The sequence below is a fragment of the Larimichthys crocea genome, unplaced genomic scaffold, assembly GCF_000972845.2.
Source record: "Larimichthys crocea isolate SSNF unplaced genomic scaffold, L_crocea_2.0 scaffold83, whole genome shotgun sequence".
Classification (NCBI taxonomy): Eukaryota; Metazoa; Chordata; class Actinopteri; family Sciaenidae; genus Larimichthys; species Larimichthys crocea.
The window spans coordinates 53,464-78,225 of NW_020860930.1; the positions used below are offsets into that span (position 1 = coordinate 53,464).

Sequence of the window (24,762 nt, forward strand, 5' to 3'; positions counted from 1 at the left end):
GAGTACTGAGACGTGACTACACCTCCCAGGATCCTCTGCGCTCCAAGCAGGAAGAACGTTCTCTCGCAGGGGCTCACACTGATCCAAGTTAGGAGCTTTCAGCTGCCAGCCTTGGCCCATCATGTAAGTGCTGCGGAGAATTCTTTGCAGTGCATTTTGCAGAAATTCGCTCTTTTCCCGACGCCTGCGGGATTCGTGCAATCACACCGCGGCGGTTTGCGCGGACACGCACGCACCGGACGCAAAAAGGCTCCAAGTGCATGAAGATCGAGGCTCGTATTTTTTGCATCTTTTGTTGCAAAGCGAGCCGCTCGAAGCTCCTGAGAGAGGGCGATGGAGGGAGGGAGTGAGAGAGAAGGCAAAGTCTTTTGTGCTTCCCCTCCCCCTCATCAAAGCAAAGGGGAAATGTCTCAGCCAAAGGGAGGTAAGAATATCACCGATCCGTGCACAACCACCGACGTGCAATCACTGCTGCACGCCGTGCAACATGCACGGCTGCAGCCTGAGCACGGCCGGTGCATTTTAAAGTTGGATGGTTATGAAGGGTCAGTTGCATTTCCTGTTTGAAGATCTTCCCCTTTGCACAGTTCCTGGTAAGACGGCGCGTTATGCACTCACTCATATTGACGCTATTAGCGGCGCAGGCGCCTTTAACAGTCACGAGATAGACGAGGACGCTGCAACTCTGTACAATAAAGTCTGCACGGCGCGTGCACGGCGCGTGCACGGTGCTCTCAAAGGTAAATAATGAAAGCCATGTCGCGTGCGCGGCTCCCCATATTATTTTTTTAATTTGAAGGTGTAACCTGCAGCTGTCAGGGTTATTGGAAAGCAGAGTTCTGCTCATGAGCTAAGAATAGATTTTTAGTTGTGAGCATTTAAGTGGTGGTGAGTTCAGGAACAGGCTCCTGAACGTCTCATTCTGTCAGCTGCTGCTGGACATGTGTCAAACCCCTGGGTGACTGTGTGCACTGATGTTCAGCTGTTTTTTTCCTCAGCATGCATTTAAAAGCTACATGTCACACTTTGACCCCGACTTGAAGCAGCAGCACCAACACCACCTCCTCCTCCACCCGTCCTGCAGGCTCTTTAAGTTCATCTGCAGCTTTGCAGAGGAAAAAACTAAACAGCTGCAGTGAAAGCAGCTTTTTTTTTTTTCTTCCTCCCCTTACTGTGTTTTCCAAGAAGTCCAAAGTGAGGCTGGATCATTGCACAACATGCACACACACACACACACACACACACACACACACACACACTCATTTTCATCATTTGGACATGAATGAGTGTTTGGGACTTTCCTGACGTCTCTTTCTGTTTCATTCATCGACGTCGTGCGTCAGGAAGTGACCCACACACACACACACACACACACTCATAGTGCTCAGAGGAGCCATCGATTAATCGATCGGTCGATTACTCACTCCGAGTTTTTCCTCTAAACTTTTTGTAGTTTTAACAAACGAGAACAAAATGGCAGCCGGCTCCAGGCCGCAGAGTGACTCTGCTGTGAAAACACGATGCTGGAGCACGCAGCATTGATCGATCGATGATCTGCAACTGATCGAAGCGTCGATGAAGTCAAACGCTCTCTGTGTTCCAGCTTGCTGCTCGTGTTGATTGTTAATTAGATCGTTTTCTTTTTAAGACCGTTGGTCGAACAACAGTCGAACAGTCGTCAGGTTTTCGCAGCCGTGCGATGAATCGATGAGGTGAAAACAGTTTGGAAGTCATTTAAGTAAAACAGCAGAATCAGGTTTGTTACTGCAGCTTGTGCCGTGTGCCGACGTGCTGCTGCTTTCAGTTTTATGTCATGCATCGTAAATCAGTGTTTCAGTTTTGTGATGGACGTTTTTTCTTTGTTGTCTGACTGAAATATTTTGAACACAGTTAGAATTATTGGCTTGGTTAGCTCGAGCTGTGATTCAGGCTGATAACAGTCGATTGTGATTTGTTGTCGACTCGACCACGTTGATGTTCTTGAGGTTCTCTCGTGGTGCCTTCACTGCTCTGCGGAGCGTTTTAGTGTCTTTCAGCTCATAGTTTTTGTTTCAGCGTCCTCGGCTGACACAGTTAGCGACCAGCCGGAGCAGAAAGTGAAACAGTGAACAGCTAAAGAGACAGATATGTTTCTCAGGAGTTGCTGCTGCTGCTCAGCGTCTGTTTAACACATAATATGTCAGTGCTGTTCCTACAGCGTGCTGCACTGCCCCCAAGTGACGAAAAAAACAACAGCAAAGATACATTTAAAGAAAGTATCTGTGCAAAACAAATGAAAATGTAAATGTGTTCTGACCTCTTTAATATTCCATTCTGTGTAAACACAAGCAGCTAAAAAGAGTTTGGCCTCAATAAAATAATCTGTAATGAAATCTGATCGAAGAATAATTAAACATCGTTAGAAACCCGACTCGTCATTCGACACCAACTCACTCGACAGTTTTTGATATCACATTTTGTTTGGTACCAAATAAAACCAGGCAGACTGTTTGTGTGAACTGTTTGCAACACAACACGGTTTGTGACTGACGACTACTGAAGGAGAAGAAATGTGCAGATGAAATGAGCATCACGTCCCGGTTTTATTTAAATCACACCAGGCTGAGCCACTGCTTTCCTTCTGTCCTCATATCATTTTACACAGATGCATGTGTGTCATCATTGTGCTACGTGCTGCGCTCGGTGTTGTAGCGTGCTCGGCCGATGGCACTTTGACAGCAGCCCTCCGAGCTCGGGCCCCCCCCCCTGCAGCCTCGGCCCCTGCACAGACGTCCTGTTTGTCATGCAAATGGAGGCTGCGTTTTTCAGCTGCACAGATACTAAATTTGCTGTTTCGACGGGCCAATTGTTGGTCCGGTTCCAGGCCTATAGTGTCTCTTTTTTTTTTTTGCTGCAATAACAGTAGAATTGTTCACGGCATTGTTCAGATGATCCACTAACTGTACTTCTCTTTTCAGAGGGTGGAGGGTGGGGGGGTTGACTGAGTAAGCATGCATGCATTCTGACTGCAACAACTTCTCTGATGGCAAGAATTAGCAACAATATTTAGGACATTTGAAATAATTCCTGTTCCTGTGTGCAGGCAGCATAGTATCCTGATGCTAATAATAAAATAATAAGTCACTTATTTGAGGTCGATCTAAAGATTGAAGCTCACTGTGCAGGGAAACATCGTTCATCATTCACTGACACACATTGCTCGTCATTGCCAAACATTTGGCTCCATGCTCGGGTGGTGCTTTAGGAAAGTGGCTGCACTGGCAGCTCTTCTCTCTGGATTCCATTTTTCAAACTGTTCTAAATTTCATGGCAGCAATCAGAAGCGGCTCCTCGCGCTGACATTACACAACAGTCAGCAGTTTTTACACCTGTTTGCTTTTTTTTTTTTTTTTTCTGCTCGTGTTGAATAAAACAACTCATCACCGGCTCCAATTAGCGCCTCAGCAGTGATTGGAAAGAAAAAGAATTTCAGCAAATTGGTATCTGATGTTTGGTAATGGGTGTGTGGAAGATTTTAGGTCCTGTATGTGACAGAGCTGCAACTAAAGAAGATTTGCATAACTGATGAACGTCTTGGCACATTTTTGATTAATTATTTAAATTGCAAAAAGTCAGAAAATGAAGAAAAGACCCCAAAGTTGAGTTTGATTTGTCCAATCAGCTGTCAGAAACATTGATAAACATTATTAAATCAAATCAGAAACATAACTGTGGTTTGTCTGCACGACATGCACGGAGCCTCGTGGTCTCATATGTGAGTTTACGTCTGTTCTCAGATCAGTTACAGGCTGTCAGTGACTCAGTGTTTTGCAGTTGGAGGCCTCTCTTTGGAGGATCCTGTAATAAATGAACCTTGTGCATTACAGCCTGTCTGTTCATGCTGTGGTATTCAGGCTGGAGCCGCGTTGAAAGGCTTTTGTGAATGTTTACTACGTCTGATAGAGTCGGTCGGTTGGATGTTGCAACTTTTGCAGAGAAGTGACAGAAAATGTTGCCTGGTCGTAAACGATAGTTTGCCTCTTCTTGATTTTCATGTTTTTGTTGGCAGACACGCTTTAAACTTCACATTAACGTGTTTCCATCAGCGGAAACAAAATGTTTTTCTGCTTTCTTGAGTTTTTTTTTTTTAACTTGTAACTTTTTTCTGAATAAGTTGTGACGTAGCTAACCCTGATCAGCTGGCTTTTAATGACGTCATCTTGTCGGGAGAATTGGCGCCACCTACAGTTTACCTCATGAAACAAGTCCTAATAATCACGTAATGTTGGTCGGTTTTATTTATGTAGTACCAAATTCTAACTGAAGTTATCCCGTGACACTGAACTGTTTAGAATATTATGTCTCAGCGATTCCAACCATGAGCAAGGACTTGGCGATGCTGGCAGGAAACCCTGGGTTAACATTTGGATCGTGTGTGTTCGGGTTGTTTTAGATTTTCGCTGGCACGTCTTTGGTCTGCTGCTTCGACTCAACCCGTCAGAGTACGGCACGAAATGACCTGGACTAAACTGACCGATGCAAGAAGAGCCTGTAAAGATCTGTTATCTTGTTCTGAGGCGACCTGAGGCCGACGTTCTCCGCTTTCTGCGAGTATCACTCCATTTGAGTTCACAGGAAGTGTAGCGTGAGCCGGTGATGACATGCTTCCCAAAGGAGCTTCCAACAGCTGTAACCTAAAGGAGCTGCCGTCTTTGGAAGTGTAGAGTATCTCACAACCTGCCAGAGCGGTCGGAGGGGGCCAAGCAGCCCGAGGAGTCCGGCTGGAGTTATTTTCAAATCTCTCTCTGCTTCCAGCCCTCGTCTCCTCCTCTCCTCTCCTCTCCTCTCCTCTCCTCTCCTCTCTCTCCCGTCCTTCCTTGTGACACATGTTTGTGGTTCGCTGCCTCCCACCGTCTGTGATTGATCTGTCTTCCTCTGGCTCTGTGGAATTCCATTGAGGAACTCTTGGGATTGTTGGAATTCCAGTCAGAGTGCATGTGTGGGTGAGCAGCAGCTCGCCGCCTATCCCCGTGATCAGGGGGCTCATTCCCACGCCGGCCGGCCGTCACCTGCCCTCCCACGCCGAGGCTTCCTGCATGCACGCTGTCTCCGTCTCCACCCTGCAAACCTTCCTGTCAGCATTTTTTTTTTTCCCCTTTCGCTGCTCACGAACGGACGGACACGCGTGCATGACGAGGCTGATCGCATGCTCCTGTCGGGTGTGGCAGAAACTGGGAGCACAGACACCCATCTCCTGTGGCCTCACTCTGGCATCTCGCTGCATACTTGAGCTCATGTGCTGCAAATCACCGGGAATGATATGTACTGCTGCTTTTAATTAACCCACACTGCCCGCCACAGTATGCAGGCTGGATGCTGAGCTCAGCAAGAATAAAGGAAGGAATTGTGTATTTGAGTTATGCAACATGCGCCACATCAGACTGCTCACCATGTTTCCTGGTCAGCTTGGTGGAAGGTAACTAAGTACTTACTGAAAGTACAGCACGAGTACTCGAGTACTTCTGATGCTCACATGAAGATGATGCACAGCTCACACCATGACAGACTGAATCTGCACTTCTCTTCATAAGATTTCCAAACCTGTTTATCATTTCGTCTCGTAACTCATCGTGGATGTTTGCACATGCTGCGTGCAGGCTGATATTGAAACAAAATCCGTTAAATATAATTATATCATCTGTTATTTTGTAGTATTTTAATAGTGAATGTTTATGTGCCACAGTTTATCTGAGAAGCAGTGAGCTCCAACATTTAACAGTCTGCAGGATTTAGTGCCACCAAGTGGGGCAGTTCCTGCTTTCCAAGCTGAAAGCAGGAACTACAGTGGCCGTGGAAAGTGTGACACAGTCTTCAGTCTTCAGTCTTCAGCCGGTGTTTAATTCTGAGCTGCTGTAGAAACATGCTGCTGGTTTCTACAGAAGCAGATGGTCGCCCTCCATGATCCGGTTCTGCTCGAGGTTTCTGCGTCCTAAGAGGAAGTCGCCACATGTTTGCTCATGGTGGGAACTGTCGAGTCTTTCATATTATTCTAAAGAGCATAGACCTGTGACACAACATATGCCGTAATAATTCATATTATCAGCTGTTTATACAGTAATGAAAGTAGAAACTTTTCATACTAATTCATTTTGGATCGTTTCGTTCTAATTGAGCATTGTTTATTAGTTTTCTTGTTACTGCTGAGCTGCAGCTAACGATCATTTTCATTATGAACGGCTCCAAATCCTGAACACGTTCAGTTTACTGTCAGACTTAGTTGTTATTAATAATAATAATAATAATGATCTAATGAAGCTTGAACTGATGAATCGATGATGAAAATCACAGCTGCTGAATATTTTCCCATCGTTGCTTTTGTATCACGACACAAAGCACAGCACATGCTTCTTCCTGCCAGCCTCTGTGGATTACATAATCCAGCGGCCCTCCGACCCCCCTCCACCTCCTCTTCCACCTCCTCCTCCTCCTCCTCCTCCTCCTCCTCCTCCTCCTTCTTTCTTACACCTCTCTTTACTCCTCTCGTCTCTCCTCGGTCAGCAGCAGCAGCAGCAGCAGGTTTTGGAGCGGTGCAGACACTGTTGGTTCAGACGTGTCATGCAGCGCTGGGCGACATGTCACTTTGATTTGCATGCGTGGCTCCTGGATGGCGTGCACCACCTCACCGTGCACGACACCAGCACCTTATGACTTACTGCACTTTACATGCACAGTGTTCCTGACGATGTGTCGTCTGTGTGTATTAAGTAAAATGCTTTGTGCATGAGGAGCTCGCTGCGTCTCATGGTGTCTCCTGATCAGTGAAGGAGAATGGATGCTGTCGCTTCATTGTCATCTCACAGTGAAGCTTTTGTTCTGATGTGGTTTGAGGTCAATCATCTGACAGAGTTCTGGTTAATGCACATGAAAGTATTTATTGATCCTTTGTCCTCAGATGGAACCTCGTACGTACTTCTGCTGAAGAGTTTTGTGGCTTTTTTCAATCGTGCAGTTTGGATTGTGGATTGTGGATCACATTTTATGCTGGTTGATGCCACACTGACCTGTGATCAGGTGAACCGTGTCTCTGTCATTCGTGGAAAACCTCCTCCTCCCTGCAGCCGAACATCAACACGTCAGCTAACAGACTGAGCTAACATGAGCTAACAGCAGCTACAGCTGTCAGCAGTTTACTTCACTGTCCATCATAAACTCTGTAAATCACAGAGAGTTGAGGCGGAGCAGCCGGAGGACATCAGAGGGAAAACCAGAAAACATTTCCTCCATAAAATATGATCCAGTTTCACCAGAATCAGTGAAATAGTTGCTGCTGTGTGACTTAGTGCCGTGAAGCGTTACGTACTTCTCCCGACCCGGAGCCCAAAGTTACATAGAGTGAGAACAGACGTACGAATGACAGAGACACCGTTCAGCTGATCACAGGTCAGTGTGGATCAGCAGGAGGTCACAGAGAAAGAGACTAAATGTTGCTTTAACTTTGTGGCATATTTAACATTTGCAGATGCATTTAAAAGTCTCCATCAGCCAATCAGCTTCTCTGTCACAGAAACTCTGTCTCGTGTTAAGGTAGCGCGCTGTGCAGACGTGCTGCAGGTGTTCTCTAGTTTTCAGTGTGTGTTGTTATGGACCTGCTCGCAGAGTGCTGGTTTCCAGTTACTATTGTTGTCTGTGTAAATGCATGTAGGAGGGGCTCGCACTGACATTTTAGTGCAACAAAGCTGCTTTGGAAAGCCGAGACCAGGAGGCAGGCAGCAAGAGGCCCGCCGGTGGAGGGCCGCATAGCACAGCAGTGTCACACCCTGCACTGTTTGAACAAACCAGGACACACTGGACTGTGTGTGTGTGTGTGTGTGTGTGTGTGTATGTGTGTTTGAGTCATGTGCCTTCAGGACAGTTTTTCGATCTTTTACACGGCTCCATGTGTTTGTGTTTTCTCACGAGGAAGCGATGTGAGAAATTCCAGTTATTCCTCTGGCGCCGCTCCACGTCTGAAGAGACACACCTTCAGTTCTGCTTTTAATAGCATGTCGTGACGTCACAGGGCATGTGCAGTGGGGTGACTTTAAATATTACCTTTTAAACGTCACACACACACACACACACACACACACACACACACACACACCATGCAGAGGAAAAATAAACAATGCATCAGAGGCAGATCCAACATGGCTGCTTCTCCTACCAGCGTCCAGGTTTACTTGCACAACCTGTGACCAGATTGAGCTGGTCTGAGGAGGTCTGAGCCTGATCCCACCCTCAGAGACCCGTGACGCCTCGTTAACAAGGCACCACATTCAGTGCTGCACCTCCAGATGGAGCGAGCACACCTGGGCTGCCAGACCTCCTCCTCCTCCTCTTCCTCCTCTTCCTCTTCCTCTTCTTCTTCTTGCTCTCGGCGCCTGTTTCATTCAGTTAGGATCTGGAGTCACTTACTGCATCCAACCGTAAGTGTCAAATCTCAGATGGAGCTGCTGCTGCTGCTGCTGCTGCTGCGGTTGCTATATCAACAGGAAATGTAAAAAGCAGCTGTAGACTGGATGTGATACATTTGAAGGACTCTGTAGTCGCTCTTTGTTTAGACTGATGGCCGCAGGAAGTTTGAGTCATTTTGCATCAGTGGGAGTGTTGAAGTGCCCCGCGGCTGTTCTCTGGTCAGTGTTTGGGAGAAACACAGCTGAATGTTGGTGCTCAGGTTTACAGACTGCACACTGCTGCTGAATGGAGAGACGGTAAAAGGATGAAGTCTGAGCAGCTGAGTCACACTGAGGGTTAAAGCAGAGCTGAGATTATTCATCTGCAACACGCTGGAGGAAGTTTTTCATGTTCCAGCCGTGCAGTCGAGCTGGTTTGATGGTTTAGAGGATCCACGTGTCGTAAATCTCAGACCCTGACCCTGATCAGTTTTAGAGCTGCAGTAAATGAATCGATTAGCCAACAGAAAACAAACTAGTCACAATTTGAATTATAAAAATAATCTGCTACTGTAATCATTCTATCATTGTACAATATGTTTGTGTTGATTTGTTCTGTACACGTGACATCCATTGCACGTCTGTCCGTCCTGGGAGAGGGATCCCTCCTCTGTGGCTCTTCCTGAGGTTTCTTCCACCTTTTTTCCCTGTTTTTGGTTTTTGTGGGCAAGTTTTTCCTCACTGGAACCGAGGGTCTAAGGACAGAGGGTGTCACTCCCTGTACAGATTGTAAAGCCTCAGAGGAAAATGGACTTTGTGACTTTGGGCTGTACAAATAAAATCTGATCTGATTTGATTTGAATCTGAATTTCAGTTTGGTTTGAAGAGACTCTGGAGACGTGATGAGCATTTTTCTCTCCCTGTGATGAAACGATGAATCAATGACAAAGAAAATCTGAAAAAGTTTTTTTTTTTTCACCACATTCATGCAAATATGAACAAATCTGATTCCAAACTTGACCAGAGACGTTAAAACAGCTGACTCCTATATTTAAACGACGTTCAGCCTCGGAGGTTTTCCCTCCGTGCTCATGATGTTCTGTGTTCTGTGTTTCCAGGTAAGAAGAAGCCGGTGCTCAAGCTCTCCAAGGAGGTGTTTGAGCAGCCTCCTCCCGCCGCAGTGTAAGTTCACCATCACAAAGGTTTCTGATTGATCGTCACATCCGTCTTTTTATTTCAAACCAAGTCAATGATGCTGATGTCAACATTCAGATGTAGAGCACAGTCATGTTTCATGTTTCATGTTTCATGTTTGTGGGATGGAGAATTCAGCTCGTGTTCAACTTGAATGTGAGTCTGTTACTTGCAGCTTCAAACTAAAAGAATAATCTGTGTGTTCGGTTCTCGACTGTGAAACTGCAGCAGAGAAACTAAATGTTCTTAAAGTGAATCATCTTCATTGACAAACCTGCAGCAGCAGCAGAAGAGGCGTTTTGGTTTGAGGCCAACGTCAGACTTTAAACTATCACACACACACACACACACACACACACACACACACACACACACACTGTAAATCTGTCTTTGCTTGTATTCACCATTATGCTTTAATTTAGATTTTTTTACTTTTTTTATTTTTTTACTTGGTCATTTTGTTTTTTTTTCACATTTTAACGATTGTTTATTTAATTTATTTTCTTGATTTTATTTCTTTTGAAATCACTTTGTAACTTGGACTCGAGGTCCGCTGACGATGCTCATAAAGAGGAGCTGCTGATGAAGGCCATGAGATGTGCTCGAAAGCTCCAGAAAATACTAGAAAGACCTTTAGAGTCTATCTGAAGGTCTTTCTAGTATTTTCTGTATTTTTATTTATTTGTATTTAATATAAACATGAAACAAGTTTAAATAGATAAAATGAAGTTGTAATGTTTGTATTTATTTTCTGTGTGTGTGTGTGTGTGTGTGTGTGTGTGTGTGTGTGTGTGTGTGTGTGTGTGTCAGACCCCCCAGAGATTTGGATTCGAAAGCTTGTGTAACCATCGGAGAAAAGGTAATTTTCTTCCTCATGTTTACTTTCATCTTTCCTCGAATCCCATTCAAGCTTTCTGTTTCTTCTTCTCTCACTTCGGACTCTTACGTAACTCCTCGCTCTCCTCGCTGTGTATTTTTGGTCGAGTTCAGTCCTCGCTCTCTCTCAGCACAGAGGCCGGCTTCATAAAGAACGCCCCGCTGAACATTACAGCCGAATTGAACACTTCTGATTGTGGGGAGACTGGAATGCTTTTTATTGCCCATCAGGCAGGAAAAATATTTATTTTAAACTCATCAAATAAGTGGAATTTTCCGTTGGCAGAGGTTTCTGATTTTTCTCTGCTCGAGTTGGCCCAAAGTCAAAGTGAAGATTTTTATTTATTTTTGCTTGAATCCTGCAGAAAAGTTTTCTGTCCGTGACGTGGTGTTTCCGTGTTCTGTAGTCGAGTCCTCACAGCTCCGTCCATGTTTGACCTCATCTCGTTTTTTCAGAATTTCGAGGTGAAGGCCGATGACCTGGAGCAGATCTGCGAGCTCGGCCGAGGAGCGTACGGCGTGGTGGACAAGATGAGGCACGTGCCCAGCGGCCTGATCATGGCTGTGAAGGTGAGTGCACGGCATCGTCTCCAAGCACGCAGATCATTTTGAAAATTAATATTTTGGCGTCTCGTCGACACTAAAGCTGACACGTCTGAAAACTGTTCATCACGTTGAGTTATGACCACCAGAGAAGAAAAAGCTCACTGCACATGCTCACACTCTTCTCTGCGTTATTGCGATATTTTGTAAAACTAAGTTTGTGTCGAAAAACTTCCTGAAGATGATCACATGTTCTCTTTCCCGCCGTGCTCCCTCAGCGGATTCGTGCCACAGTGAACACTCAGGAGCAGAAGAGGCTGCTCATGGACCTGGACATCTCCATGAGGACGGTGGACTGTTTCTACACCGTCACCTTCTACGGAGCGTTGTTCAGAGAGGTAACACGCTGATGTGCAGACGCGATGCAATGATAGTTCTCTAAAGTGTGTCAGATTCAGGAGGCTGTTTGCAGAGTATGACAGAAAATCTAATATTAAAAACTCTGTTTTCATTGGTGTGTCTAAATAAGTTTTATTTTTCCTGCACTGCAGTTAGTTTTTCATATCTGTCAGTATTAATGCTGCTTCTCAGCTGATGTCTGACAGCGTTTCATCATTATTGACATTAAAGTCAGACAGCTCTGAAGATTTTCGGATGCAGATCACTTCCTGCAGATTTCAGGATTTCCTCGCCGTGACTAAGCGCGCTGGCTTCCCGTCCGTCTGGAACGCGTCCTGGTGCTTTTTTTTTTCGTTTGTTTGTTGCCATTTCTTCCTGATCTCTTTCCAAACTCCACTTGTCTGTTGCCAGGGCGACGTCTGGATCTGCATGGAGCTGATGGACACCTCCCTCGACAAGTTCTACAAGCAGGTGATCGAGAAAGGCATGAGCATCCCCGAGGACATCCTGGGAAAGATCGCCGTCTCAGTGGGTTCACACACAGAAACACTTGATGTGAACGATTAAAAATGACAGACTTCCTGTGATGTTGGCTTAACGACAGATCTCTGTTATGTAACTCTCATTTGCTTATTAATGGGCTTTGTTATTACAGATAGTAAAAGCTTTGGAGCATCTGCACAGCAATCTGCAAGTCATACACAGAGGTAAGAGCCCATTAAACCTCTCAGAGACAGTGTCAATATCCACTTCTGTGATGCATCATCACTCGGCTGCTCGGAGCTGCTCCTTCCTCCATTCTTCCTCTTTCTTTCATCCTCCTCCTCCATCCAGCTCCACTTAAAGGAGCACGCCACTGTTTGAGCTCATTAACTTGGAGTCACAAACGCTGCCGTGTTTCATAAATCTGAATGTCCGAGCGCTCAGACGGCCACGGGTCTGTGTGGCGTGAGTCATAATCTGTGACGTCAAGTCTGCGTCTATTTCTGTCAAAGTGACGTTTTCAGGTGTTTTATCACTGTGTTTGTGTTCACGGGTGACTAACAGCAGAGTGTTGCATCAGTGGAGACAGAATAACATATATGAGAATCCTCTTATATTTGGTCTCTGACCTTAAGAGTCTGCCGTGTCGTCTCTGTCCCGCCGTAGATGTGAAGCCCTCCAACGTGCTGATCAACACTCAGGGCCAGGTCAAGATGTGCGACTTTGGCATCAGCGGCTACCTGGTCGACTCTGTGGCTAAGACCATGGACGCCGGCTGCAAACCTTACATGGCGGTGAGTGTGTGTGGCGTTATTGTTGTTTGTGTGTGAGGTGTGAAACGCCGTCACGGATCTACAACCAGAGACGATCTGTTTCACTTCATAAAGATGTTTGCTCTGAATAATCAGTCTCAGCTCGGAGCAGCAGTCCGATTCACACATCATCTTCTAAACAGTACTTTTTATGACGCGGCCTCGGCTCGTCAGTGTTTGGGTGAGCAGGGTCGTCTCTTGTTATCATCCACACTGGCTTTTAGGGTGTGTGTGTGTGTGTGTGTGTGTGTACAAGAAGTTTAGGATGACCGATGACCGCCATTAGTGACATCATGTGACCTTCTGTCCCGCAGCCGGAGAGGATCAACCCCGAGACGAACCAGAAAGGCTACAACGTGAAATCTGACATCTGGAGTTTAGGAATCACGATGGTAAATGAATCTCTTCATCTCACTTTTCATTGTTCATCACTGCAGAGAAACAAACGTATGAAGGTTGGGAATGATTCATCATGAAAAAAGGAACCTGGGGCGCTCTCAGAGCAGTGTCTAGACGTCTCATTATGAGTTGTTCATAGCTTTCTGATTTCCAGCTCAGTCCAGAGAATATTTTGGCTTCAGGGATTCAGAAATCTACGACAGTCTCCCGTCACCTGAACCCGGCTCGTCCTTTGACCTCAGACGAGTCTAATCTGGATGCTAATCAGAGCGCTGAACGTTCAGCGTGTAGAAGAGAGGGGCTTTGAAAGACAGAGGTTAAAGAAGAGTTCAGCTTCTTCTGAGAAACTGTTTTATTATAAATTCTGAGTGGAGAGACGGCGCCTCTTTAAAACTGGACGAGCAATCAGTGAGCTGAGAGCTGAACATCCGCTCAGAGCCGCTGACACAATGAGTACTGAGATAAAGTCTGAGAACGTGTGAATAATTAGTGAGTGGGTTTACATGCCGACTCGTTACTCTGGTTATGAGCAGGTTTACTGTGTATACATGTAAATATATACACAGTATTACAGTCCTTATAGAACAGCTTTAGGCTGTGCTCTTTGTAATGAGTAAGCACCTGTTGGAGAAACCTCAGGCAGAATGGTGGACGGACATCTGCATATTAATGAAAACTATAAATGTTAATGAAAACATAACAAAGTTAGTAACTGCTGGATTTGCTTCAGTCACGAGCCAAAGAACAACAGTGATCCTCAGATTCACGAGACATTCACTGGTTGCACGCTGGCTTTGATTGAAGTCGAATGCCCGGTCATGTAACGAACAGCGAGCCGGTCGTTACTGAGAAATAAAACCCAACCTCGCTTCACCTTCACCACGACTGAATTTATTACAGTGTCCAACTCATTACACAGCTGATCATTATTTTGTGACAAGTTATTGATTTAAAAATGATTTTATTGTGTCTGAGTCTATATGAAGAACTGCATCCATAGCAACGGTCTGTTATCGTCCGGTCTGTTATCGTCTGGTCTGTTATCGTCAGGTCTGTTATCGTCAGGTCTGTTGTTGTCAGGTCTGTTGTTGTCTGGTCTGTTATTGTCTGGTCTGTTATTGTCTGGTCTGTTATTGTCTGGTCTGTTATTGTCTGGTCTGTTATTGTCTGGTCTGTTATTGTCTGGTCTGTTGTTGTCCGGTCTGTTGTCGTCCGGTCTGTTGTTGTCCGGTCTGTTGTTGTCCGGTCTGTTGTTGTCCGGTCTGTTGTTGTCCGGTCTGTTATTGTCCGGTCTGTTGTTGTCCGGTCTGTTGTTGTCCGGTCTGTTATTGTCCGGTCTGTTATTGTCCGGTCTGTTATTGTCAGGTCTGTTATTGTCAGGTCTGTTATCGTCCGGTCTGTTATCGTCCGGTCTGTTATTGTCCGGTCTGTTATCGTCCGGTCTGTTATTGTCCGGTCTGTTGTTGTCCGGTCTGTTGTTGTCCGGTCTGTTGTTGTCCGGTCTGTTATTGTCCGGTCTGTTATTGTCCGGTCTGTTATTGTCCGGTCTGTTATTGTCCGGTCTGTTATTGTCCGGTCTGTTATTGTCAGGTCTGTTATCGTCTGGTCTGTTATCGTCCGGTCTGTTGTTGTCCGGTCTGTTGTTGTCCGGTCTGTTATTGTCAGGTCTGTTGTTGTCCGGTCTGTTGTTGTCAGGTCTGTTATTGTCCGGTCTGTTATCGTCCGGTCTGTTATCGTCCGGTCTGTTATCGTCAGGTCTGTTATTGTCTGGTCTGTTGTTGTCTGGTCTGTTATCGTCCGGTCTGTTATTGTCTGGTCTGTTGTTGTCTGGTCTGTTGTTGTCCGGTCTGTTATTGTCTGGTCTGTTACACAGAAATAACAGACAGAAAACAATAATTCATTCATGTATTTTAAACAGTCAGTTCAGCATTGACTGTTTTCAGTCCTCAGCAGTCAGTCTGTGGTGATCGGATGGAGAAACTAGATCCAGAGTTCATGCAGCCCTGAAGCACAGCGGGTTGTAAGTCTGCACAGAAGTGATGAAGAAGCAGACGCCCTCTGCTCGTACACTTCATATTCTCAGCGAGTGACCTCCTTTTTTTTTTTCCCCTCTCCCCGTGGGTCAGATCGAGCTCGCCATCCTGCGCTTCCCGTACGACTCGTGGGGCACGCCCTTCCAGCAGCTGAAGCAGGTGGTGGAAGAACCTTCGCCCCAGCTTCCTGCGGACCAGTTCTCCCCTGAGTTTGTGGACTTCACCTCTCTGTGGTACGTTTGTGTCCCGGTTCTTTTACTCCACGCGGTGACCCACTGAAGGCTGATCTGTTCGGGCCTTCAGTGGGTCAGCAGAGTCGCTGTACGCTTGGACAAGTTTAAATCCACTTCTTAGATAACTGTAAATAACTTTGTGAATATCATTTATGTGAAACGAAAGTGACTTTAAGTTGAAAATTAAGTTAGAATAAACTGTATTTAGGAAATAATAGCATCTCTAAGTACTACAGTCAAATACACTTCATTGTGTTTTAGTACATGTGTAGTAGCCCTTATGATATTAGTACATCATTGTACTTTTTGTGGCCTAATTGTAGCGATTAAAGGTCCAGTGTGTCAGATTTTAATATTAATAACTATGTTTTCATTTCTGTTTAATAATCTGACAATAAGAATCTTTATGTTTTTGTTACTTTAGAATGAGACTTTTATATTTACAGACATCAACTAAACTGTCAGATGCTGCAGACTGCTCCTTTTTAAATGTCTGTCGATCAAATCATAATCTGTCTTATTCCTTCAGCTCAGCTCGCAGTACGTGACCTCGTTCACACTCACACTGGATCAGATCGCTGTGTGACGTCTGTCCAAGAATCATTTGAGACACAAAGCATCTTTCCTGTGATAAAGGCCGCTCAGATTTCACTCAGATCCTCATAAAGTGTCAGGAAGACGGCAGCTCTCAGCACGCACAGACATACAGGAGATGTAACGTGCTCACTGTTATCGTCCTAAGTGAACAGTTGATCGCTCGTCGTCTGTTGGTGTGTTTTGATCCAGATTCCTGAGACTGAGAGTTCCTTTGTATCAGATTTCATTTCCTGGTGCTGCTTTTTGTTTTCCACTGACCTGACATTCACTTCCACACATTCAGTCTTCGTCTCGTGGTAGATTTAACGTCCCGTCAGCTCGGTTAAATAAATGTTGGTCGACATTGTTGTGAGCTACACGTCACATCGACATATCTGATCACATCTGGAGGACAGAAGAGTCCATATATCTGTATCAGCCGATATGATGTTAAAGAATATTTCACTTCATTATTATTTAATAAAGTTTGTTTAAAAAAGTCCCAATATACAATATGACAGCACAATATAAGACTCAGAATCAGTGAGTGAATCTGTGTCTGTCTAAAGATCGTGTAATGTTGGAGTACTCGAGGTCCATGTTGGTCTCACGTGTTTTGACGGTCTCGTACTCAGTCATGTCTGTCTCAGACACAGAGGACGAACCGGCCCGTGCGTTGTCTGATGTATATGTTGACATCGTTACTGTGACTGCGTTCACCTGGCTGAGGTCTGGACTCAAGGTCAAAGCCTCAAAGAAACATTACGAAGCATGACCAATGTGATAGCTGGATATTTACTATCAGGAGTGGCATTTGTGCGTAGAGTGTCAAATTTCTGGAACTTCAGCTTGTGTTCTGCAGAAAAATGTTTCAGCATTTTACTGGAAATGATTATTGTTAGTTTTCCAGCCGCGTCATTATTCTGCAGTGTGAGGATTAAACAGGTTCTTGGTTTCCGTCCCTGGTGGTTTCATTTGTAAGAAAAATGATTTATTAGATCTGCTGAGAACAAAAATGAGTAACTGCACAGATTGGACGGTAGATAAACACACACACACACACACACACACACACACACACACACACACACATATGATGTGAATGTTTTATTCACATGAATGCTTCTCTGACTCACATTCATGTCTGGCTGTTCTGTGGGATCACTCACACTTTGTTGCTTTTTGCTTCTGCAGCTTAAAGAAAGTTTCCAAAGAGCGGCCGACTTACACTGAACTCATGGTGAGTGTCGCATTTCTTCAAATCTTCCTCTTGTTGTTAGAACAAAACCTGCCTGTGCCTTGTAATGCTCTCAGTGAGACACTGGGGGGCGTACTAAGACCGTTGTTTGAACGTCCTGTGATGCTTCAGCTGTCATATTCCACATTATGTTCTCACTGCACTCTGACTAAACGAATGTCGTTCTCCTCCTCAGCAACATCCCTTCTTCACCTCCCATGAGGCCAAAGAAACCGACGTGGCTAGCTTCGTGAAGGTCATCCTGGGGGACTGAGTCGCCGCACAGGAGGGAGGGAAGCTCTGTTAAAAAAAAAGAAAAGAAAAGAAAAAAAAGAAATACAACAAACAAACAAACAAAAAAAGCACCAATCGCAGCCCCTCATCCCTGCAGGACTCCCCCCTGCCTCGCCGTACTCTCACCCTGCCTCCAGAGTCCAGAGGAGAAGCTGAGAGGCGGAACCGGACCTGCATGTCCTCTGTACGTTACCGGACATGTGAGAGGTGCTGGTGGTGGTCTGGGGGTGCGCCTCACACATAATCTGGAATAATTTAAGATGTCGTGTATGCAAAAAACAAAAACAAACAAAAAAAAAAAACCTCCCTTTGGTTGGACCTGTGCACCGCCTACTTCTCAAACATTAGTCAGCAGGTCGAGCGCGTGTGCAGCCGAAGCGTCATAATGGTGAATTTTTTTTTTTTCTCTTTTTGCTGAAAGAAGTGAGAAGAGGTTCAGATTATATAAAAAAAAGATGAATGCTATAATGCTATCCATGTATAATCTAAATGTTTGTATACTCAAAGCAAGTGTTGCATCGGTTTATTCATTGACTGCATGTACAGAATATATCTCTGGACGTGACGAGTCTGATAGTTGAAGACCTGCAGATGTACACTTCAAGGCCTAACCCTCCTAGAGGTCAGAAATAGGTACTGCACTTCAACTGCTTTCCCTTGATTACAGCAGAGGTCTACTACATGTGTGTGTTTTGTTTTTTTGGGCTCTGGCTGCCTGTGAGTGTGTTAAGTGTGTTTGTATGTGTGTGAGCTGATGCATGATATGTGTGTGTGTGTGTGTGTGTGTGTTTGTAGGGCTGCACAATTTTGGATGAATTTTTGCGCTCAGAGTTTTGTCGCGATTCTTGTGAGTGAAATGTTTCCTCTGCAGCCTCGTCGTGCCTGCGAGAGCTCGTCCGTTATAGTGATGAATTATTTATGTCTTCTGTGGCCAGGCGGCGGCGGCGTTTTCGGGGCCTTGGTAGCGTTTTATTTTCTCGATGCAGTATGTATTTCGTCCAAACACTGCTTGCACAGCACATGCATGTTTTCATTGTGTTTCAACCTGAATCAGTTCCTGTCTAAAGAACTTGTGGCTTCTTTTTCAAATGTTTGTGAAGTTTCATTTCCTCGGGGCTGACTTCTTATTTATTTGCTTCTGTTTGTCCGTGGTTGTTTCTCTCGCTGTGTTGCGGCCCGATCAGACGGTTCAGGAGCAGAACTTTTCATCGGAATCACAACAACGCCTCTCGGTGGTTTGTGGCTTTTCCGTTAATTTTTGTTTCAGATAGTAAACTTTGGTTAGATGAATTAATTCCTCTGTTCTAACAATAATAAAGACGTGTCTGTCAGGAGCTTTGTTTTATGTGAACCATGTTCACAGAGGCCAAGTCTTCAACCGTGGCAGCTCGGTGCCCCTGTAGCATCATTTCTCATGCATGTTTGAAGTCAGGTGACGCAGTGTAAGGAGCGAGGAAGTCCACATATGAAGGAAGACTGGTCAGACAAACCCACTTTCACTCTGGAGACCACTGTTTGTATCTTGTTGGCTTCTTTGTAGCTTAGATTACTTTAACCCAAATCCACGACCTTTGCATAAACCTAACCAAGTGGGTTTGTGTCTACAGCTCACCAAACTGCGAGTTTAACTTTATTCAGTTCCATCTTTACGAGCTCTGCACGTGCTGAACTGATGCTAGCGGGGTCAAAGACGCCATATTTGTTGACTTGGGAGTGACGTGTTGTCAGACGAGGGAACGATTGAAACAGTTCGTACGACATGTCAACCATCGACGTCTGAAAGCAAAGCGGCCGCACATCCGCAAATTTCAATCTGATCAAACATGCAGCCCTACTCGACACACACACACACACACACACACACACACACACACACACACATTAAGTGAGTGTGTGTTGACATTGTGGTCAGTTGTGGGAGAAGATTGCCCATATTCTCCTTGTTGTCTGTACTGAGCCAATCACAACCCTCTCCACTCCATGTTCACCATGAAAAGAACTGGATATTATTATTTCTATTATTATTGATAATATTATATGAATTATGTTATTATTTAGATCCAGGTTTTGTTCCCCAGACATATTTACTGCAGTTTTTTCTTATTTATTCTAACTGCTGTTTTCCCTCTGAAGACTTGACCGACCGACTCGAGACCTTTCTTGTGTTTGTTTCTGTCGCGTTCTCCTGCTTTTGAACGGTGACTTGCAGCCTTCTATGTGCCTCTCTATAGCAAGGAAAATATTGTGTTGTACTAAGGATGAAGCAGGGATCTCTGCCTCTCCCGTCAGATCAGCTTCCTCCCTCTTCACACTCGTTTGTTTCTCGTGGTGGATGGAGCTGCAGACTGTCAGTGTTTGTATTCTACATCTTTGTTCTCGCCTTCTTGGCTTTTTTTCCCTCACGGTGATTTCTGATTGGCAGAGAGTGTCCGGCCGCCTACGCCGAGCTCAGCTGACGTCTTTTAGTTGTTATGCAAGTACTACTCTAATGACAAAATGGGAAACTTGAAATACTGCATGTGGCAGGATGGCAGGGTGTCGTCACGGTTGGAGAACATTTGCATCATCTTCTCGCCTGTAGATGTTTGGTTGCTGCTCACTTGATGTTTTTTGTGTTTTGTCTTCAGTCCGTTCTCGTTGCGTTCTCGTCGCTTTAGCTGTGCAGAAGTTGTTTGATTGTTGCTTAAAGGCTCAATCTGTGATATCGAAGAATCTGCTGAAGCTCCTGAATGACTCCTATTTAACTTTTTACCGCCCACTGGACGCTACCACTATGTAGAACTTTGACAGCACTAATAATTGAGAATGAGATGAATATGAGCATGTAAAATAAGCTGTCTGTATGAATAGATGAGCTGAAACATGGTGTAACAAATCCTTTATGTTCAGATTCATCACAATGGTTTGTGTCGTTTTATCACGGCAGCCTAAAGTTGCATTAAAAACACTAAAGAGCAGCAACATTTGCAGCTGCGTTAACCGATTTTTAGGTTTGTTTTGGCCACATGGGGGCAGCAGAACACGCTCTGAACACGTCACCGACATATTATGAAGTGTCGTGTTTGCCTGTTTACACGTGCAGAGCGTGAGCGTTGATTCTGGATCATGTTTCGATGAGTATGAATCCAATATTTACCAGTTTTTCATCAGTTCGGTGCTGAGCAGGTCATGCACAGTTGGTATATCAGGCAAATAGACCCAGGCTTCCCATCAGGAGACTTTCAAAGATACTATATCCAAATAAAAATGCTGCACATAGTGAATGGTTGTAGGTTATCGTAGACAGAGGGGCTCTCCATCAGTCAGTCAGAGCTGAACGAGCCTCTTGGAAGAAAGGCGAGACTTAAAGAAACTAAGCAAGTCCAGTTGCCCACGATAACCTTCAATGGGAACTATGACCTGCATGAGAATGTTCACAGTAAACAGAGTTAAACATAAACTGTTCACAGATTGGGCCTTTAACAAACTGCAGGCTGTACTCTCCAAGGTTCAGGACACTCATTAACATTTGTTTTTCTTAAAGTCCAGTACAGACTGCTCTGTCCTTTAATCGCATTCACTGGGGAGTTTCCTGACTGGCAACTTTCCTGTCACCCTTCACACCATAATCTTCTCCCTGCTGGGCTCAGGTCCCACAGCCTTCAGCTTTGCTGTCTCTCAAGTGTTCCTAACAGACACGGGTCGGACTCATGAAGCTTCACCTCTCGTTATCTGCAGCACTAAACTGTCACCTCCGTTAGTTCGTCCCATCACGGTCACTGAAGATGACGCGCATGTTTACCCGCTCCGCTCATCTCTTTTAGCCTTTTGTGCAACTCTTCCTTTGTGAGGTGAGGAAAAAAACTGTTTGCCTGACACCATAATGACAGTAAGGGCTCATTCATTAGTACATTTTTGTGCTGGAGAGACAGAATGGATGGAGATTTATTCTTGAGAAACTCTAATTGCCCTTAGTGTTTAATTGCATGATGAAATTAGACAAATTCAAGTCACACTTTTCCTCAGCAGAGTGAAAAGGCTGTTTGGTGCAGCGTGGCCTGTCTCAGGTCCGTCCCGACCCGTCGTGTTGGGTTTCTTTTTTCTGGAAAAGAGCCTGATGAGTCCCCGAGTGTCTCATGATGAGTGTCAGCACGTCAGAGTCCTCTTTGTTCGTCACATAATCAACATCTTTTTGACAAATTTAGCGAATGTGACCAAAGAGCCGGAAAGGCGAGGGCTCACATGGAGCCAGGCTCGAGAAGGGGGACAGATCGCAGCCCTCCTGCTGCTCGTCCATACGCTCTGTGGGAAATAATGGGACGCTCCCCTTTCATTCATCCTCACGTGCATGATCAGTGTGTGTAGTATTCGTTGGTCTTTTAAGTGCCTGATGATGCATTTGTGTGGTGAACACGTAAACACTGTTTTTGTCCTTCAGGTCCTCTCGGGGACACACTGCATGTTGCTGTGATGTTTTGCACTGTTACTGAGGAGCCATAGCACATAGTCACATTGTCGGTGTGTTACTGTAAGAAAACCCATTTTTACCATGAGCGGTTGCGGTCTACGTGGACACTGTTTCAGCTGCAGCGAGGTGTTTCTGGCTTCTTTGGGAGAGCTTGGAATTATGGGGTTCTGAGTTGTTTTTAAATGAAATCTCAACACTGTAAATTCTCAGATAGTAGCTAAAAATATTTTTATTTGTTATTTTAAAGATATTTAAATTCTTTTGTTTAGCCTCTTAGCTTCTCACTTCAGCTTTTATTGTGAAACATTTGCTGGAAGTTCTGCCTCATAGGATTTGCATACATTTATGTCCAGCAGCTCTCCGTCTTCTTGCTGGCACGTTTCTCGGCCTCTCGGCATGTCAGCGCCACCAACTGCTGCTCAGTGAAATATTGTGAAACCTTCGGGGTCTGTTGTGTCGCCCTGTTTTTACGCACACGTGTACTCATGCATGTACACAAGATACAAACAGAACATGAACCCAGTTTGTAAAAAAATACTGCTCGACAGTGCCACAAGTGGACAAAAAGTCAACAGGATACCTTTAACCTGAAAGTGTTGATTCATTTCTGAACACTACACAAAAAGATGATAGAAAACATTTTTTAAAGATATTATTTTGGGCTTTATTTGACAGAGACAGGAATGTGGGATTGAGGCGGGGAATGACATGCGGGTCGGATTCGAACCCTGGGCCGACTGAGCTAAACGACACACCTATAAAACATTTTTTAAAATAATATTTTTGCTTTGATATTTAATTTACTCTCTTTAATTTAATATGCAGCCTTTTGAAGTACATTCATTTACTAATCAGAATAATTCAGTTAATTTACTAACTCCTGGTTTGGCAATGCAACCTTTTTGTAGAAACTCAAGTGATTAAAATTAATTAATCTTAATTTTGAGTGCAGTTTGCTGGACAGTATTCTCCCGCAATGCAATACACAGAGGAGATAAAGAAAAATGAAAAGCAGCTTCAAAAGAACAAAGAAATAAAATATGAACTGTATGAACCTTTGGAGAAGTGCATTATTATTATTATTATTATTATTATTATTATTATTATTATTATCTATTTATCTATAAGAACTGCAGACAAGTATATGACCAAAACATGCATGTAGATTATATTTTTATGGTAGTCTGTACAACCTGACACATGACTGCTGCGCTCTGGCTATTATTTGAGAATTTACAGTATCCACCTATTAAAAATGATCTTATGTTTGTGTTCAGTCTAAATCTTTGATTTAAATCTGCTCAGAACCTTCGAACTCCTCGCTGCTCCTCAGCAGACAGCACTTACACTTGTGCTCACTCATTTTTCAATAGGCTGTAATAAGAAAAGAGTCGAGTCCAATCACTCATCACATGGTATTTTCCCGTGTGTGTGTGTGTGTGTGTGTGTGTGTGTGTGTGTGTGTGTGTGTGTGTGATCCCGCTTGTCTGGAGTCACATCGCTCGCGCAGAAAAAGCGGTCATCATCCTGCATCGAGTTTTCTTTTTGTCTCCTACATGTCAGGCTTTGTGTTTTCTGTGTGAGCGCTCATAACGTCTGCCTGCGGGATGTGGGAATTCCCGTCCGAGTTTATTTCTGGCTCGTGTTCACCTGCTGAGTAAACCTCTGTCTGTGGGGGTTAACATGGGCAGGACGTCCGAATGGAAACTGTCCTTAGCGGACGATTATTGTCACATCCCATCACGAGTCCCCTCTTAACCTCTGAGTTTATTTGAGCACCCAACAACAGGCACGTATTTCTGGATGATGCGTCTGTAACATCCAGTAGGCGAGCGGCGCTTACTGGAACAAGACGCTTCTTTTATTTTTGTGTTGGAAGCTCGTACACAGATTTGAATCAGAGGAAATTTCCTCACCTTCTTCCTCATCCTTAAAAAATGTGTCAGCAGATGAATCAAAACCATCAAACAGCCCGTGCATAACGCTTCCGGCCCTTTACAGATTGTATCAAGTGTAAATCTGTTTGTGGGTGAGCCGTGCTGAGGTTTCTTGAACGCTTCGTTTTTTTTTCACCATCCATCGCACAACACTTCTTCTTCTGCCTCGAGCGTTCTCGAGGCCGAATACTACGACATGACTTGTGAACCGTGGAGCTTTGTGTCTCTCTGTTGCAGGTGGTAAACTGCTGGTACACACAGCTGTATGTGGTGTTGTGTTCTTTTATTCGGGGTCGGGGTTTGTGTCAGGGCAGCGCCGGGCTGTTTCTTTTCAGTAGAATACCCAGAGATGCTACTGTACGTGGACGAGGGTCTTTCGTTGCTGTTGGGTGGGTTCGGGGAGGGTTACGACGGCTACATCTCCTTGCCCCATGGGAAGTGAAGTTCTCAGTATATTTACACATCTCTAAAGCCTCTGCTAAAGACTGATGACTGTTCATTTAGAGCTCAATGAATTTCTATAAATATTTTAGATTGCTCAAACTGATTATGTGCAATTGTAATGATGGAAATTCAATAAAAAAGAGGTATTTTTACACAATAAGCTCAGTGTCTGCTCTGTTCTGAAGGCTTCAGTGCGTTAAACCAACTGAGACGATAGGTGACGGGTACGGAGATGAGTCGATGATGACACAAAGACAAAAGGTCACCGAGGTCCTCAGGACACGTGTTCCAGATATTTCACTCAACAAGTGAAACTTTTGATGACCAGAGTCCTTCAGGTTCATTCTGCGGAGACCTTGAATATTTTACAAATGTTATCACCGTCCAAACCAATTGGGACAGTCGCCGAGATATTTCTGTCTTGAAGTGATTGATCTGACTAAC

The 24,762-nt window shown here is 44.7% G+C and overlaps 1 protein-coding gene across 4 annotated transcripts; it reads left to right on the plus strand.

The window, feature by feature from the left end:
• The first annotated feature begins 18 nt into the window (after window positions 1–18).
• Window positions 19–24,470, plus strand: map2k6 (mitogen-activated protein kinase kinase 6). 4 transcript variants are annotated; one of them, XM_019269020.2, is made up of 12 exons: window positions 19–123; window positions 9,530–9,593; window positions 10,416–10,464; window positions 10,938–11,051; window positions 11,303–11,422; window positions 11,835–11,951; window positions 12,079–12,130; window positions 12,573–12,700; window positions 13,033–13,110; window positions 15,244–15,383; window positions 17,154–17,199; window positions 17,393–24,470. In XM_019269020.2, exons 4-12 carry the CDS (start codon window positions 11,013–11,015, stop codon window positions 17,468–17,470), a joined length of 798 nt encoding a protein of 265 aa, XP_019124565.1. In that variant the 5' UTR covers window positions 19–123; window positions 9,530–9,593; window positions 10,416–10,464; window positions 10,938–11,012; the 3' UTR covers window positions 17,471–24,470. The 4 variants fall into 4 exon arrangements, with proteins under 4 accessions (XP_019124565.1, XP_019124562.1, XP_027132888.1 ...); XM_019269017.2 differs by having other exon boundaries at window positions 60–424; XM_027277087.1 differs by lacking the exon at window positions 19–123 and adding an exon at window positions 441–593.
• The last annotated feature ends 292 nt before the right edge of the window (window positions 24,471–24,762 follow it).